This window comes from Mugil cephalus, chromosome 14 (assembly GCF_022458985.1).
Source record: "Mugil cephalus isolate CIBA_MC_2020 chromosome 14, CIBA_Mcephalus_1.1, whole genome shotgun sequence".
NCBI lineage: Eukaryota > Metazoa > Chordata > Actinopteri > Mugiliformes > Mugilidae > Mugil > Mugil cephalus.
Window position 1 is genome coordinate 6198943 of NC_061783.1, and position 18201 is coordinate 6217143.

Below are 18201 nucleotides of genomic sequence, written 5' to 3' on the forward strand. Positions count from 1 at the left end.
TCTAATCTATTTATCTGGGTCTCATGCCATGGAAACACTGCTGGAGCTTATCGACCTGTATTCCTTATTCTTTCTTGTATTTACATATAATAAATGTTCTCAGTCTGACGTTAAACTTAATGATAATGAAATCCACCTAGATAAGAACCAATATCCAATAAAATAAATAAAAAACTCCTTGTAAAATAAGACGGTACCGTCAAAGCAATTTAGATGTGAAGACACTACAGGGTTTGTTTGATTAAACTTAAATTATTCCACTTGTCACAGGGTTCAATTAGATCACCTAGCAGAGCCTAGCTCATCTCTCAGGGCACTTAACATAATGTTTGGTGTACGCTGCTGTATCAACTTCATGTCGTTTTCCGTGACCCGTCAAATTAAAGGAGCAGCGCGCCGAGGTGCTTTTGATTTGCCAAGCCATTATACAGCCGGCGCCCTCTCACACAGGTGCTCACGCTGGCCTTTTAAGACCCATGATGAACTCAATGGTACGGAAGGAGACAGGGTTGGTCTTCGAGTCCTCTCAGGACGGACTCGGCCTTTAAAGCCACATGGCTGCCTTTTGTGCCCTCCCCCCCTCCACCACACGCACACAAACCCATACACACACCGTGTCTAAATAAGGCGCTGTTTAAATCAGACTTTGATTTGGGAAAGCCTCTCTCAGGGTCACAGAAATGCTGCTTTATTCATTTATTTATTCGGGATAATGGAAACCTCCTGGGTGCTAATTAGCCGCATTGACAACGAGCCGACCATTAATGCACTTCCTCTTCCAGTTTAGATGTTAATTAAGAATGATCAAGGACCTCCTTTGCGCAGATAAAATGCGCTTGGCGGGCTGAGGGTTGGCTGTGCATGATACCCACACTGCGCAAAAAGAAGCAACCGCGTCTCAGATTAACAGCCTCGTTTTTACGGCACCAAAACAAATTCACACAAAGCTACCAGGCGAATCAATGGAGAGGTGACTTAAAAGGACAGCATGTGATGCTGCAGCAGGATACGTACTGTACAGCTGATGTGTGTTATGGGATAATTGGGGCCTTTTTTGTCTTCAAGGCTTAAGCGCCTCTGATATGGACATGAAAGGCCATTAGCACAGCTTGCACACCAAGCTAATTTAGTGGGCGTGTGAAATGAAAGGCGGACGGGGGGGGAAATAAAAAGCCGTGTACAACAGTCAAATGAAAGCAGAGCTGTCTGATGCCAGGCATGTTTAATGGACATGATTAGGACGGCGTTAAGGTCCCACCAGGGTTACACTGATACCGCGTGTCAGCAGAGAAACTCGCCTTTTAATAAATATCAGGTACCAACAGACAGCTGCACAGTACGTGCAGCTTTTTCCTGTTGTTCAATAATCATTCATTTCACTCTCCATTGTGTCTTATGACGTAGGTGACCTTTTTTTTTTCAAGACAAAGTGGTGAGTAAAAAGGAAAGATTTAAAATATATAGAACAGATCAGAAAAAATAAGCATGGAATAAATAAAGTAAATGGAAGATGTGATAGTGCAGTGAAAAGCGCAACTGAATCTAGCAGGAATATAAAACAATAAAACCAGTGCAATGTGACTGCGAGCCAACATATTATTATGATATTTATTTGAAGATGTATTTCACAGTAATACATTATCTGATTACGCCGTGTGATAGCACAGAATTGCGTTCACATGGCAGGCCACTTTAGCATGGCTTGGTTAAACGCTGGCACTACACAGGTAGGCCGTCCATTACCGGGACTATTCGGTGTGAAATAACACGGCCAAAACACAAAGCGCTCAACTAATGGAGATTATATTGCAAAATTTCCAGGAAGTTACCGCACAAAATAATACTGTGTTAACAGTTGGGAAACAGTCGATATGTTTAATCCCAAAACCTATTAGGCGCTGCATAGGCATCTAAAAACAGCATGATATTTTATGAAGAAATGGTCTAATGTTCCACAGACCAAAGACACATCTTTGCACGTTTCGTTGTGTCTGACCACGTACGTCATCAAAGAAAAGCATAAAGCCCTCACATCTCAGTCCTTGGACCAAATGTTGGTCCTGTGGATGACCAACTACTGTCACAGCTCAGTATATAAGACTGTGTTGTAGCTCCTTGATTTAAAAAGTCAAGTGAAACTCATGTAATTTGTCATAAAGTAGAATCACAAAGTTGCGTCAGAGGACTTTACAATGTATTTAGTTCCTTAAACTGGCAGACAGGGAAAAACTCCCTCACACAAACAACATTTTAAGGTTTGATTTATAAGACACAGAGCACAGAGCTGCTCCTCTGTGAGGCTGTTCCAGATATGAATGCAGGAGACAATAAGATAAAGCTGAGAGAGACAGAGCAGTCATAACAGAGCAGAGAAGCAGGCCAGAAACCTACAGATAAACCTGCTGTACGTTAAACCCGACCTACTCAGTGTATTATGAAGAGTTCTCTGACAGACAACGGACCGGTGTAAAGATCTGGATCTTTTCGATGCTCTGTTTTTCATGAGGCAGTGGTTTCATTCTCCTTTAGAAACAATTATTTCAGTTTCATCTTCAAAAGAAATAACCGAGTGAGTAATGTCTGACATTTTCTTTCTCTTGTCTGATTCCCTGCTTTTTATCATTTAAAAACTCAATTAGAACTTTAATAGATTTATTTATTTTTTAATTTTTTAAAAATATGGGGGAGGGTGGGAAGGATTAAATCATACTGCGTCTGTGCTTTTAAGGCCACAAATTCCTGCGGATTAAAAAGAATCCTCTCACATTTCAACAGCCTCATTCCCGGTTCCTTCCCCGTGCTTTCTATCCCCGCTGCGCCTCCGTCGTCTGCTTTTACGGACGCCTTGGTTTCCAGGTCAGTTTTTATGAACCCTTTGAAGTGGCTTGCACCTGTTGTTCTCGGCTCGTAGGGTCGACGGGCTTCCTGTCGAATGCGTAGCTTGACCCCAGGCGCCATAGTCCCCCTGGGGTTACTGTTGGGGTCGTGGGAGAGTGAATTTAGTCAAATGAATATGTTTTTTTTTTTTTTTTGAAAGCGAACTAATAACACTTAGTGAGACGGAGGAGTCGAGGATGGCAGTTTTTTTCCCCGTCTGACTGGATTTCGAAAAGCTTGATGAAAAGCAGATCCTCCGCTGTCCTCTTCCATTTCTCCACCAGACGTGAAGGCCAGACTGTTCCTCATTGTTATTTTCTTTTCCCAGAGTGTTTAAAGCGCTTCTAAATATGCGTCTCTCCGTGAAGCACGTTGGAGGGCACGCAGAGCTTTTAATTCGGTGTACTTTGGGTGAACTCTGGCCATTTCCTCTGACTGGGCCCGCCGTATAGGAACTATGCTCTCTGTGCTCCTGCAGAGAAAACCTGGAGGAAAAACACTTCCAGACTGGAAGGAGCGTCAGCTGAGAATAAGAGAAGGAGGAGGAGGAGGAGGAACGGAATAGGGACTTGATCCACCGACTGGAAGCAATACCCCTCTAATCCTAGCGCTCTATGCCCACCACTCCACACCCAAATCACCACAGCTTTCCCTCTAACGCAAACCAAATACACAAATACCCCCAAGGAGCTTCAGGAAATGCCTCTCTTTCCCCTCCTCCTCCTCTTGTTGTTCCTTTTTTCTCCTTCATCATGTCTCTGGTGATCTGTTATAATTTGTCAGCTTTAATTCAATCCTGCGATTTATGGTTGCGGCTCTCAATCGATTTTTATCTAAATTAAAAGTAAGTGTTAGATTTTAAGCACACCTTTTATCTGCAGAGGAAAAAAAAAAGAAAAAGAAGCAGCTTTGTCCTAATTTCGAAAGCGGCATCATTGTGTTTAATTGCCTGTGTGCGGCAACAGACTCTGCTTCAGGTTCTTTGCCATCTGTTGGTTGTGTGGACATGTGGGCAGAGTTTTACATGTCACTGGTTTTCCGACGGGGGGAACTGGATATAAGGACGTAGAGGGCACAGAGCGGAGACGGCTTTGCAGCTCAGCAGAGTATTGCCACGTTATTTAAATCTCCTGCCTCACAATGATCATTTACGGTTGAGCAGGGTTTCTCGGTATGACTTTGTCATTTGTGTTTCCGGAGGATCATAACTTAGATATAACCTGAAAAAACTGACGTACACGGCGCACTCAAACGCACACGGCATTTACCCAAATTACAGGAAATAAAGACACACTGAGTTTATGGAGACTGTCCCTCTGAAAACAACACAATCTAATTCTCTACATTGTTATGTCATAAATTAAATATATATACCAACATTCTCCAAAATCCACCCTGAGTAAATAAATTTATAGAGTTACAAACAAGGAAATTGCACATACACACACACACACACACACATATATATATATATTTCTATATGTATACACACACACATATATAGTCTGGAAAAAATACAAATTATAAAAAATAAATAATAACAACCTATGTTTCTAGTGATTAGTTGCTATGTGACCTTGTTAATTTATTACATTTTTTTTTTTTTTAGAAATGAACAGTACACTACAATCAGCTGCTAAATTTTCCTTTTAAAACCCACTTCTCATTTCAATAAATTAGACTTTATTGAGAATATTTTAAATCTGCAATACTTCATTCAGACTATGAGCCACGTCACCTCGTTTTTCCAGTAGGTGGTGAAGCCCTGATGGACACTGTTAGCGCCACAAAATATTTTCCTTCGAGTCACTGAGAAACAAAGAAAAAAAATAATTTATTGCAGGTTTAACAATTCATAGCGAGCACAATACTTTTACAATCGGCAGGAAAGCTTGCTAAAATAATGGAAATATTTACAACTATGAGCTCAGTTCTGGTGGCATAAGCCACTCCCCTTAACGGACCAACTGAGGCCAAGCTCTAATCGACGTTATCAGATCAAGACGTGTCCTCAATCAAAATTTAATTTATTTTCTAATTATAAATCCTAAATTCAATCTGTAATTTCTTCACAAATGATTTGTTGATTGGAGAAACTTCATATCAAACAGTGCATCAGCTTTCAGGAAGTGGCACCGGGACCTTTTCAGCAGTGTGAGTTAAAAGCGAAGGTTTGACTGGCTGATGTAAAATAAAGGCCGGTGTCGGCCCTGGATATCAGCGTGCTCCTGGTGTCAGTATCCTCAGTCCCAGTAGGCAGGCCAATCAGACGAGCTGTTTTCTCTAGTCTTTCCCCTCATTCAGTTTGCAGCCTCCAGCAGGGAGTGTGTGCTTTCCTGTTTGACCCCACCGGCAGGTTCAGCCAGAGGCTAAGGGTTCAGCAGCCGATGCAGCCTCGCATTTTTCTCTGCCTGCTCCTAAGCCAGACTCGCCGTGCACGCTTGTCTGTCACCAGCCTTTATTCCTGTAATGGAACTTTCTGTGTATGTTAACATGCAGAGAAGTCGACTCAAAGTTTAATCACGCAGAAAATGGAAAAAGGCTCCCCTGCACCTGATAGGGCCTACACAAGTACCCAATGACCACCCCCACACACTCACACACGTACACACACACACGCACACACATAGTGAGGGGTGTAATGCATCCACATTTATGCGTCCCATCTGTCTGCAGGTGGTCACACTGCCTCTTAGAAGCACTCATGAGTTTCAAATAGACGGCAGGGTTGAATTGTTGCTGCTGCCTGTCCTCAGTGTGGGACCACTCAGCCGTCACAAATGCTCGGAAGGCATATCAGTAGCAAAAAGTATTTTTTCTCTAGATGTATGTTAAAGTGTGCACCACCTGGTGAAGGCTAATACACATTGTTTTTCCTGTGCTCCGATAGTCATACATCCTCATCGTGACTTTGTTTCACGTATTACATGTTTGATACGGGAAAATCGGTGAGATTTCCGTGTGGAGACGGAGAAGGATCAACTGAAGCTGTGGGTAAAACAAATAATATCTTTTAGCTTGGGAATCATATTTAAGTCATAACAGTACCGGCAGAAGCGATGTACTATACCTATTTTACTATTTCACTTCACCACAACAAGAAAGAGGTAGCCACGTTTAAAATGTATGGAAGCCAAGGGCTGCCAGTGTGTTTTAGTTTCTTCTTTTGACTTTCCAATAACATTTCCATTTAAATTAAAAATGTATTTTCAGTTACATCTCAAATGAATGAATTTACCTCCATCATTATTTTAACAAACTACCACACACTGAATTAACATTTTCAAATCTATATATTAGATTGATTATTTTTTTTTCTCCTTTCTGGAAGTCCCTTCACCACCACCATATTACCATTTACCTGTTAGTAAAACACAACCCACGCTGCCTGTCACATGTAAATATGTAAATATATGCTGGGGATTTTCCCAGCATATACTGTCCGCCATTCTGGAAAAAAAAACAAAAAAACTAAAAAGAGATCGTACATTTCAATTTCGCCCTGTGTTTCTTTGCCGCAGAGTCCAGCGTTGTTCATTTTGGCCTTGCAGTTATGGAGCTGTCACTGAATGAATTTTAGGATTTTTTTTACAGATGGAAATTAACGCTTAAGGGTTCAGGGTTGGATAGGGATTTGAAATTAGAGAGTAAATGGAGTGCAGGAGCAGGAATAATGGACTGAAACCTTAGAGACTTATTCCAGTTGTTGAAAAGTCAACTTCTCCAAGTGGAACTGGACCAGTGTCTAAACAGTGTCTTGTTTCTGTGATTTGTCTACGAAGACAAACACTAATTGTCACTGCTCCGTCAATGTGAGTCATCGACGTGATCTCGTTGACTGATAACCGTTTGCTAATGCTAGCCAGTACAGAGCTTGTTCTTCTTCTGTTGTGTTTGTTTTTTTGTTTTTTTTGTGGCCTTCACAAACAGCTTCAGGTGCAGTATCACTACCTGATAGAACATAGCCCAAGATTCCATGTAGAAAGTGTAAAAAACAAGTTTCAGAAATTTCCTCTTGACACTTGATAGAACGTGTTTACGCAGAGCATTTGGTTACATTAGCAAACAGTCCAGAGAAACAGGTGTTCCACATTGCCCTAAAAGAAGCTCCAGCCTAGCTCGAGCTTGCACTGTATTAATTATATGTGCACATAGATGAACAAAAGTGTCTGTTTTCTCCCTCCTCCCCTATCAGATGACTGTGTGTGTGTCAGACAACTGGCTTGTCTCCAGCGCAGTGACTCAACATACATCTGCTTTATGTGCAAGCTGCCTCTGCCTGCTCTCTGCCAGCTACAGAGGGGAAACCATTTGGAGAAATGAAATGACCCGACTTCAACGATAACCAATGTCTGTCTGTCTGTCCTCATCAGAGAAACCTGGTTGCACCGCACTTGTTTACAGTAGGAAGAGATAACATGGCTGACATCCCCTAGTGAAGTTGATTATCCTCCGACGAGCATCGCTTGAACTTTGCGGCAACAAAACTTTTCTAAATCCTAAAGCAGCACCATTATGTCATCTTTATGAAAGTCTGCTTAAAGATGCTGCAGAAGTTGGAAGCAGACGATTCTGTCGCTGTTTCATAACAACTCACAGACTTCTACTTGCCAGGCTCCTTCTCAAAGCAAGATAAAAAGTAGATTTTTATCTGATTTATACATCATCTCATTCTAATTAACCTCAGTGTTCATTGTCCTTTCTTGTCTTTTATTACGGAGGTAACCTCTATCCCTTGCTTACAGCACTGAATGTGTCGCAGACCGGTTAAGTCTTCCCTCGAGCCACAGAAGTTGCCGAATGCAAAGCTGCAAATTCAACATGTGCAAAAAGTCACACAGGGTGAATATAGCGGAAGATTAGATTAAACCGCCAGGGAATTCCACGCAGGGACGAGGGTCCAGTAATTATAAGAGCTGGTCCCTTACCATCAGTAATTGAGTTTGCTCTGATGAAGTACGGAAGAATGTAATCTAATCAGCAGAGATGCTGGAGAGACTGCTCTCCATTTTCTATGCAGATATTTTGTGTTCATGTGGATAGCCGCTCGGACTCTGAATCCAGTCAAAGCCTGGTATGCTTTTATTTCAGGGTAAAAAAAAAAAAATGTGCTGTGATTGCTAGACTCTGACGTCCAGATAAAAATGCACATAAGACAGAGTTACATTTCCCAGTAAACATGTTAAATACCTCTTCTAAACGGCGTGACTGCTTTATGTTAAAAATCTCTGTTTAATGGGTTCTTTTCTTGGAAACTTTTTCTCATAATTTGTAAACCTCAGCTGGTATTTGGTGGAAAATTACAGGGATATTACCAAGAAAGCCTTGTTACAATTACATGTTTTGAAGGGAAAATAAGAAAACTACATATATGGTAAGTTTATTTTGGTTTGGGCCTCGCTGTTCAGAAAGAAAAATTAAATTTCCTCATAATCACTACAGAGTATATTAAATTGTACAACAGGTGCCTAAACAACAGCACACAGGCCTTGGAACCGCAGCCAAACCGTAGTGTTCTGTTGCTTATACCATTAGCATTGTAGCTCGAGTAGCAGCTGCAGTACGACCCAGAGGCTGGACTTCCCCGTCAACTTTGAATGCCTTGTTTCCTAGCTTAAAATGTTGGTGTGCATTTTCTAGTTCCAGATGTCTAACTGAAACATTTAGTCATTTTCAGAACAAACCTCTTCATCTCCCTCCTCTTGTTTGCATTCCCTGCAGCCATTGAAACACAGAGCACCAGTTCTGAGGAGCTCGTCCCCAGCCCGCCATCCCCACCGCCCCCTCCCAGAGTCTACAAGCCCTGCTTCGTATGCCAGGACAAGTCCTCCGGATACCACTATGGTGTCAGTGCATGCGAAGGTTGCAAGGTAGGACTCCCGCACCTCGACACAACCTCGGCCAATTTTTAGCGAGGAGGATTTCATCCACCAGCCTTTATCTGCTCTTTTAATAAATAAGGGTTTCTTCAAGATTTGTGTGTGTTTTAAACCTTTTTATACTTATTGTTGTGTTCCTTGCACAAACCATCATTTCTATTTCTTCATCTCCTTTTTTTACTACTCTGAAAGATCCTGGAGTTGCAATGAAAAGGGAAAATCACCCCTTATTGTGGTCTTTTGTATTCTTGTCTTTTGGCGTTTGGTGTGGCTCAGTTTCAGCAGCTTGCACCAATGGCATGGAGGTTTTAAAGGAACTATCTGTGCGCTACTCCTCCAAACTTATACTTTTTTAATTTCCCGTCGACAGCATCACGAGGGAACTCTGCCTTCCTTCACGTTATTACATGAACGTATCAGACATCCAATCGCCACAGTGTGTTTCACAGAGAGATTTGTCAGCTGCTCTTGCGGTGACATTTTCTCATTGCACCTCGAGCATCTGCAATGGTATAATGGCACCAACTGGAGACCTGGCGCGAACTGGCATCAATTTGCATTTTCTGTCACCGCATTTCTTGAAATGTGGTACTGGTATAGAGGAAACGCGCTCACTTAACTCACTGTTGCTGCACACATACTGTCTGACCTGTGCATTTCATACATTGCTTTCTCATTTTCCTCTAGGAGTAATTTACTATGTAGATGTTTGACTTTACTTGTGCTCTTTTTTGTTGTGTGTGTGTGTGTGTGTGCATTGATGCCCATTAAGTAAATTCCTTTGATTGGTTCGGCCGGACTAAAAGCCATACTAGGTAATTGAGAAACCACGATTAGTTTTATAATTATATATATATATATGTGTATGTATAGGCTGCACTGTTCCTTTAAGATGTGACGATATTTCTGCTGCTCGGTCTTTGTCTGTCGTTCTCAAATGTTCCACTTTTAGACATTCCTTCCGACATCAGCCTTGCCAGCACTTGTCTGTCTTCTCGTAGTTCCAGTAGCAGCTGTTCCTAGGCAACCGCTCACACCTGCATGCACGTAGACACCCATACATTCAGTAGGCTAGTCAGTGAACAGGCTGCCAAGTCTGGATTTTAACACGTTTTAACATGTTTAACATGAACCTTTTGGATGTAGAAAACTTGGATTGGTGGAGCAATTACGTACGTTGGGTGTTTCGAAGAAAACCAGATGCATTAGTCAAATGCAGGCTATATAATTTCTTTCCAGGTGATGTAGTTTTCTCACAGGCAGCCACCCTGCACGGAGTGAAGTCCTATCTCCGGCCCGCCTCTGTAATTGTAGCAGTGGTATGCCAGGAATCCTTTGGAGTTTTTGGCCCAGAGGGAGGTGGTGATCGGCTCACTCACTAGACTCTGGGTCAAACTAAGTTCTCCGTGGACTCCCATGCCATTTATGTGCTAATATAAGCCTCATCACTGTGGCCTGTCATGACCTATAAGCAGTCTGCTCTGGCATCACTTTAAGGGAATCCCACAGTGAGAAAAAACGCTGAGATGTCTGTACAGTGCACAGCGTGGTATACGCACAATAGCCTAGAACGCAGTGATACATATGTGAAAAATCATCACATAACTGGATCACATTACTGCGGGACTGAGCATCCTGAGTGCAGATTGCTCTTCCCTAATGCCAGATGAAGGCGGCGAATGAAGTGAAAGTGCTGTGAGAGTATTTCACAGTATTGTTTCATTCCATGCATCTGCTCCTGCCACACAACACTGGTGTAAAAATAGTCCGAATGTCAAAAAATCAAGGCCATTCTGCCACGATCTGAACTGAGGCGGATTAGGCAGCGGATTACAGTTTTTTTTTTTTTTTTTATTCCTACGCTGCGTTTCTGTCTCTATGGCGAAGGCATTGTTGTCTGCGGTGCAAGGGGCAAGTCCCTTCTATTGCACAGATGCAACCAAGCATGCTGTACAGCTGTAGGCATTTAGCCAGCAAGAGGAGCCTTTTGCTGCCCTGTGAATGCGCCAATTAGAGCCACAAATAGACTCAAAGACAGACAAGGAGTGTGTCTGTGTGTACACTTTGTAAGCTCTGTGGATGGCAGCGTGAGAGCACACTTGTTGGATGCAACTCATGCTCATATGCACAGCTATAAAAAGCCACTATACAGGCCGGTCTCAAATGAGGAAATAGAATTATTACTAATGAGCACTCAAGCATTTGCTGATTTTTCTCAGCCCTTATAAAAATGGAATCAGTAACGCACGTAAACAGTAACGCAGAATTTTTAGGTCAGTTTTAATAAATGTTTTCATATACAGCCACCGGTCATGTAAGCTATTACTGAAGACATGCAAACGTTAGACTGTGCATATCGTCCAGAGAAAGAGAGAAATATCAACAGAATCAGATCAAAAAGACAATTATAGACAAATGGTGTTAAAACATTCAGGTTGAATTATCAGTATGTTGATGTTGGTAATTGGAAATAACCTAGTTATCATTATTAAATTCTTAACATTAACACTAAACCTGCAATGTTTCTCTGAAACTGATACAAAATTAAAATAAATGAATGAATCTCTGATGAAATGTCTATTAATCTCAGAATGCCTAATGATCGGTGCCAAGCCACTGTTGAAATTTAGTCCATCCTGCATGTTCCACTGTAGGTTAGGTCATTTACAGAAAGTCACGCAAGCAATGTTTGGCTGGAAAGTTAAGGCACACAATCGTATGTAGAACAGCTGAACAGAGTGTCATCCCGACACGGCTTCAATGGATGGAGGCAACTCAAAGACATCTGACCCCTGGACAAAGGAGACACGCTCTTGCCAGTTCGTTAGGTATACCAGTGAAAATTAATGCATCCTAATGTACTGTCAAACTTTCAGCTTGGTGAAAGTTGTGAAGGTTATAGTGCTGAATACAACTGTGTTTTCACTTTGGAGGTTGTGATTTGTAGAACTACTTACTTTGACAATACAAATTTTAGCCAGTGTGCTAGCCTTGCAAATAACAGAAACACATAAGGAATTTAATTCGTTCATCCAGTTGAATTACCACCTTCAACAGAAACTGAATATTAGAACCGTCATGAATGGGGATTGAGTGCAGGACAGTTACTAGTGTAATATTTTGGTAAGGGAGTGTAGATACGGTGTATAATCTGAACTATTTTGTCTTTATTATACATGTCCGAACATCTTGTGTGCTCAAATCCTGAAATGTTCCAATTATTTTGATATTTAACTCAATGTTACTGTTTTTCTGCCTTAATGTGTTGCCCAGCCTCATCAGAAGAGCAGTTTGGCCAGAGCTGATTTGAATTGTTAAAACAGGGTGCAGCCATATGGGCCCCCCAGACGCACATGCATATGCAACAGATGTCAGTCTCATCTGCGTTGACCCAAAGTCAAGAAATCCTCTAAAGTCACGGCAGCCTTCACGACTAGTCACCTCGTACACTTCCTGCTCAGAAGGGACAGTGTCCTTCTGAAAACTCCAGGTGGAAAAAAACAAACAAAAAAACAAAAAACAGAACGTGTCAGAGGTAGCGTGGGCCCGTATTGAGAATTACAGAACAAATCTGATACAAGTTCCTGTAACCTGAGCAGGGCTTCTGCCTGCACACGTTAAGAAAACAAAAAAGGATTTCATCTTGCTGTAGGTGGCTTTCAAAGTATGAGGAAATGCCGCCTATCATGTTCCTGTAAACATTAGCATTTTGTCATTATTTCCATCAGAGCGTTACGGTTCCCACGGTATATGAACAGAAGGGTGGATTCAGCCAAACACAAGTGAAGATTTACATGACGGCCTCACATCCAAATGACTCTGGATGGAATGAGGGCCTTTTATTGTAAAGATTATGCCATAGAAATTAAAGTAGCAAGCAGGATATATTAAAATGTCAAGTGTAATATGAAAGGCACACTGGGAATCTTAAATGTTTGTTTTTACAGCCACACACTTTTCCACTCTGATTTACTCTCAGTGCTCTAATCAAGTTTAACTACTCTATGTGAAAGGGGAAAAAAGATGATTTAGTTTCCTTTTTTAGATTAGATGCAGAACAGTTTAGAAAATGACGTCTTAAGGTCGCTTTGCATAAGCCCCCGGAATGTCCAGAAAAGACAAGGCTGCCCGATTCTGTACGCGTGTCGTCAGCGCTGACAGGTCTTTGGGGACCAAGACAAAACTCTGAGCCCTCAACACTCCCCCACCCGCTCTCTCCTACTTGTTGGGTCCTGAGGCGTTGACACAGCAGGATTAGTCTGATGGAACTGGTTTGACAAGCGAGGGACCATAACCTCTGTGAATAAAAACACAATTCAGACTGCTCACACCAGGATAGAAACACTTCTCTTTCTGGAAACCGGGCCTCGGTGCTCTGCTGATCCGCCGCAAACCCACAAGCAGGGAAGCAGGGGTGCTGTGTTGGAGGACTTTCACCTACTCTTAGGATTTCCTAACAGCCCAGTTTTTAGTGTGCCACTTTGACCACACGCATTATATCTAAATAGCAGATGCACAAAATGAATGTATCCTCCATCTTTATATGAAAAATATCACTCTTAATAGTGTATAGAGTGAACTTCTTTGTTTTGTTTTATGTCAGGTTTGCTGTGCTTTGTGACATACCAATGTGGTGAAGAGAAGGAAAATGTGAAAGCCCTTTAGCGGAAAATTTATTTGGAGTCTTAATCTTTGCAAAGCATTGCAACTACTAAGTATCTCCTTTTATGTACATGTACGTGCCTTAAGGAAATGGTTTAAGATCATGGTGAAAAATACTACTGCTTTCTTCCTTTCCTTGTCAGAGTAAGATGAGAAGATTAGTACAAATCTCGGCAAATGTACGAAGACACGTGACAACTTTATATAGATTTGCGTAAAACCTCAGGTTGGGTTGGGTTTTCTCTATTTTTTGCACTTTGTGAGAAAGCAGCGCAAAGTGAAAGGCGTATCTGCTTCTGATTTTGCCTGCTTTGATTTAGGGTTACAACTCTCAGACTTTATTTATTTGTGTTACTGTGGAAGAACAACCCCGTATAGTTCCTTTCTGCCTTGATAATGAACTGGGATAACCAAACACACGGTGCAAATAATTTCGCTCTCCAATGTATTCAAAACTTTTATTCATACATAAACTGAGTTAAATGTGACAGTTAATGGTGATACTTGCTTTTGCTCATGCCTATTGTCCAATATATCCCTAGTTGTTAAGCTGGACGAATCAGCTTTAGTTCTGTACTTACTTAACTCACTTGCATACAGTTTGATTTGACGTGAGCTTTGGATTGCAGGTATTCTGAGAATTGTGTATAGAATTGTAGATGCAGCTCTGCTAGGAGTTTACAAAAACCTGAGACGTGTAGGACTCTGGAGAGAAGGGAAAAAAAGACAAACTTCTTTTTTTAAACTCACATATTTTAAAGCAGAAATATTTCTTCAAATGGGACGAATAATTACATTTTAGTGAATGTGTGGCTGAGGCACCGTGCGCAGCATGAAACGCCCGCTATTGTCAGAGGATATTTTGCGCGCTGGTCGTGGTTTTAAAATACCCAGCTGACTAACAAACACATAAACAAGACCAAAAATACAGCCTCGCTGCAACAATAAATTATGCAGAAGTTTATAAAAGTGGTAACAAGACTGAATCTGCATATTTCTACTTCAGAGTTTGAACGTGTGCTCATGAATCTTCTTGTTAGTATTATATAGCATCTGCCCCCACCCCCCGAGTCGACAATGTGACCACTTTGATCCAAAAACGCAATTGTTTGCCATAGTATACCTGCCCACACTTAACCCATACATCCACAGCCGCCTCCTCCTCCCAAGAGCTCTTCATATCTTTATTTACTCCCGGCTGTCAGCTGTTGTTGCAGGATGCTGATGATGAAGAGCCCGGTTGAGCTGACAGTTTACTGCAGAGACGGAGAGTGAAAAGAAGACTGGGATCTGCCGGGGCCTTTCTCCGCCTGTCATCATAATCTATACAGCTCCCCTCGGTGCTAACACGCACTCCATAATGTGATTTGTCAACGGTGTACAACATAAAAGGAGCCCCGGCGCTAATAGAGAGAGAAAAATCAAACAGAGGGGGTCAGCGCGGGAGAAGTGTGATGGGAAATAGATATGATTGTTGTGCCACGATATCGCTCTGCTCTCCCTGCAGCTGCAGTGCAATCCTCTGCTCAACTGGTGAAAGTGCCTCGTGTCTTTTTCAGTCGTGTAGATAGTCGGTTAAAAGAGTCCACATGCTGGAAATCACAAAGAGTGGTGGAATTTAAATATAGAGAGTGTGTGTGTGTGTGTATATATATATATATATATATATATATAATGTAATTATCATATATATATGACTGGACCCATATATTTATAAAGTGCTTGAAATTGTAGTTTCATTGCTCTCACAGCCTGAAGGACCATTCAGTTCTTTAGATGACAATGTAAATACGTCGGAGGTGAACCTATTTGCCTTACACAAGATGACTTTTAAGATGAATGAGCCCTACGTGCTTTTTCTTACTGCAACACGTCAAATGGCTGGTCAGTTTATTTATAGTTTTGGAAATGCGGCACATTTTCCATGGAACAATACCACCCAGGTGCTTATGCCTTCTGACTCGAAATTACTGCTGATGTCATTCGGCTCAAGTTTCTTTCCCTGCAGTTCAACTCTCCGTGCCTTCCTTCTGACTTCAACTTTTGATAAGTTGCATTATCTTTTACTGTAAATTTTTTACAATTCATTTTTGTGGCTCTCCGTAGCTGAATTCTATATTTGGAGTGTATGAAGTGTGCCCTTGCTTTCACAGAGTTGTTGTTGTGGGTGTATGCAGACGAGTGACACCACTGATGTATGCTTTCACAGGCTGTCTAGGGTCTAGATTCTCCTGTGCTGTTGGTCAGGGGAATGACTACTCTCTCTGCCAATGTGTGAAGGTGTTTCTTTGTTGGGTAATTACAGGCTGACAATCAGCTCAGCTTCCTAAGTCAAATGACAGAAAGAACAACCGTTCTCTTACAGATTATGTTTAATTGCAAGTAATTTGCTATAGAAATGAGGCTTAAAAACATTCCTAATATTGTGTAGGTCTCCTTTGTGCCTCCAAAACTGTTGTGACTCATCAGAGAATGGACTTGGTGCCCTGTCGTCTGATGTTGTTAGCGGGGGCCTGTGGGTCCCATTAGGTGAGTGAGTTCTGTGGATCATCCCACAGATACTTGACCAATGCTGTGCTGTTTTTCATGTTTTTTTGAGTTATTCCTAAACTGTGTGTTTTTGTGTGTGTCTGTGTCTGCATGGGGATGGTTGCTGCCATTCAGTTGTGTCATTGCTATGGGGTGGGGGTGCCTGGTCTGGTCTAGGTGGGTGCTGGACAAATAACATCCACTCAAATTAACGCCAGAACAATAAATTGTCACAAGATGATCAATGTCAGTCAATTGTCCTGTCAGTGGTTTTAATCTTGTGGCTCATCAATGTAGGTGTATGTTGTTTATCTACCAGATTTAAAAGTTTGCAAAACTTTGTGTGTGTAAAATTAATAATCACGTCAACTAATATAACAGTCCCTACAGTGTTTGTCTTTGTTAGTTTACTTTAGTTAGTTACTTACATGTAAAAAGTTCTTGTTCTGGACCTAAGCGTTGACATGATTTTAGACACTTTTCTTTGTAACCTTTACAAACAGTGAAGTGACATAAATGAGGTCAAGCCACTCACCTTTTAACTCTTGCTCTTAGCTTGGTGTCCATATCCTCTCCATTCCTTCCCTTCTAATGAAGTATGTAGTGTGTTTTAGATGAAGGGATTAGTCTCTGCTGAACCAGCAGCTCAGGTGGCACCAGGTGGTGGATCTGAGGGTATTCCGGAACTATAAGAACCACTGTTACGTATCTGTTGTCACCGACTGAGCTGGCAGGCATGAGGAGTCGCAGGTGGATTTTCAAAAGTGAGGATTTTAATTAATCTGGAAAGTAATGTGATAACAGCCTACCACGTAAACTGAACACAAAGGGTGACAACTGTATGGGGGACGGTATACAATGGCAATGGAAAATGATTGAAATTAATGTATTGAAACAGAAAATACTGAAATCTGTAAACCTTCAATGTAGTATGCCTGTATTTCAGATCTCTGTTTGAGGCAGTGAATCCTTTGCTCTAATCCTGTTTGTGCAAACAAAGCTTTCTGGAGCTTGGAATCACAATGATACAATTCTGTTGAAAGTGGTTCGGAAATATTTGACGCTATCAAAGACGGCGACATCTGCTGGCCAAAATAGTGGGATTCTTTTTGCATAATGGACTCAATCTGCGACCATAATGAAACAAAATAAGTGATGTGTTTTAACTGACTTTTTAAGTGAGTTTCAGTTTCAGTGTGGCAGATACATAACCAGTGCAAAACAACTCTGACCCAAGTGTTACGTAATGATCGGTCAAATGATCTTTTGGCTGCGTGGTGTAGTTGCAAAATGTTTTGATGTGAATGTGTTACTTTGAGATGCTGAAAGTGTATTGAGTAGAAACAATGTCATCTTAACTGCTGAACGTTTTCACAGGTTTTCAGATGTGGATACTGAGTCCTTGGTAGTGGATTATTTGTATGAATAAATTAATTGGGAAGACACTATGAAATAGAATACAATGAGTCTTACAGATGTTACTGTTCAATGAAATTTGTAATAGACTTTTTTTTTCAGTTATTAATGTAGTTTCAACAGCCAGGAGTTGGGGAAAGCAACGGTCAAAATATCAACTATTATCCCATCATTTGCCATGTGGCAGCAATCAAAGTCTTCTATAAACTTCGAACGCTTTTAAGAGCTAAATGATTTAGTAAATAACCCCAGTACACTTAATGAATAAATGTAATTGCTGCCAGATTATAGTTTCTATAATCTTTAGACTGTGGGAACAGGGGGGTTTGGGTCCTATGGGTTGAGAGGCTTCTGTGGATGGCTGCTGCCCTCGAGGAGTATCATTACTATGGGGTGGGGGTGTCTGGTCTGGTCTAGCTGGGGCGTACGTGTCTAAGTAACATTGACATGAATGAATGCCAGGTCCAAAAGTTTCCCAGAAGAACAGCAAATTGTCACAAGATGGTCAATGTTGTTTAATTCTACTGCCAGTGGTTTTAATGTTGTCGAATAAATACAAATAAATACAATTCTATATTTTTTAATGGGAGTCCTTGGAGGAAGAATTTTTTGAAGCCAGCGTCTAGCGTCCAAAGGCGACCTTGCACCATTTTACATTACTTTTGAAGGTAATGCGAGTAGTCCGCTCAGAGGATAACACAATTAAGCAGGTCAATCTCAGCTGAGTTAACTCAGAAATCTCACCAAACTAAATATGCAGGAAATGCAGCAAATGCATGAGAGCAGAAGAGTTCTCAAATACATAAATGTGTGCAGTTGCTGTACTTTTTCCAAAGGG

At 41.4% G+C, this 18201-nt stretch overlaps 1 protein-coding gene across 2 annotated transcripts in view; it reads left to right on the forward strand.

Annotated features, from left to right (window-relative positions):
- Positions 1-18201, forward strand: part of LOC125020228 (retinoic acid receptor beta-like) — a 166909-nt gene that overhangs the window by 97552 nt on the left and 51156 nt on the right. For both annotated transcript variants that reach the window (XM_047605548.1, XM_047605549.1), the window contains one exon: positions 8599-8747. In XM_047605548.1, coding sequence (XP_047461504.1) covers positions 8599-8747 — 149 coding nt within the window. The remainder of the gene's footprint in view (positions 1-8598; positions 8748-18201) is intronic.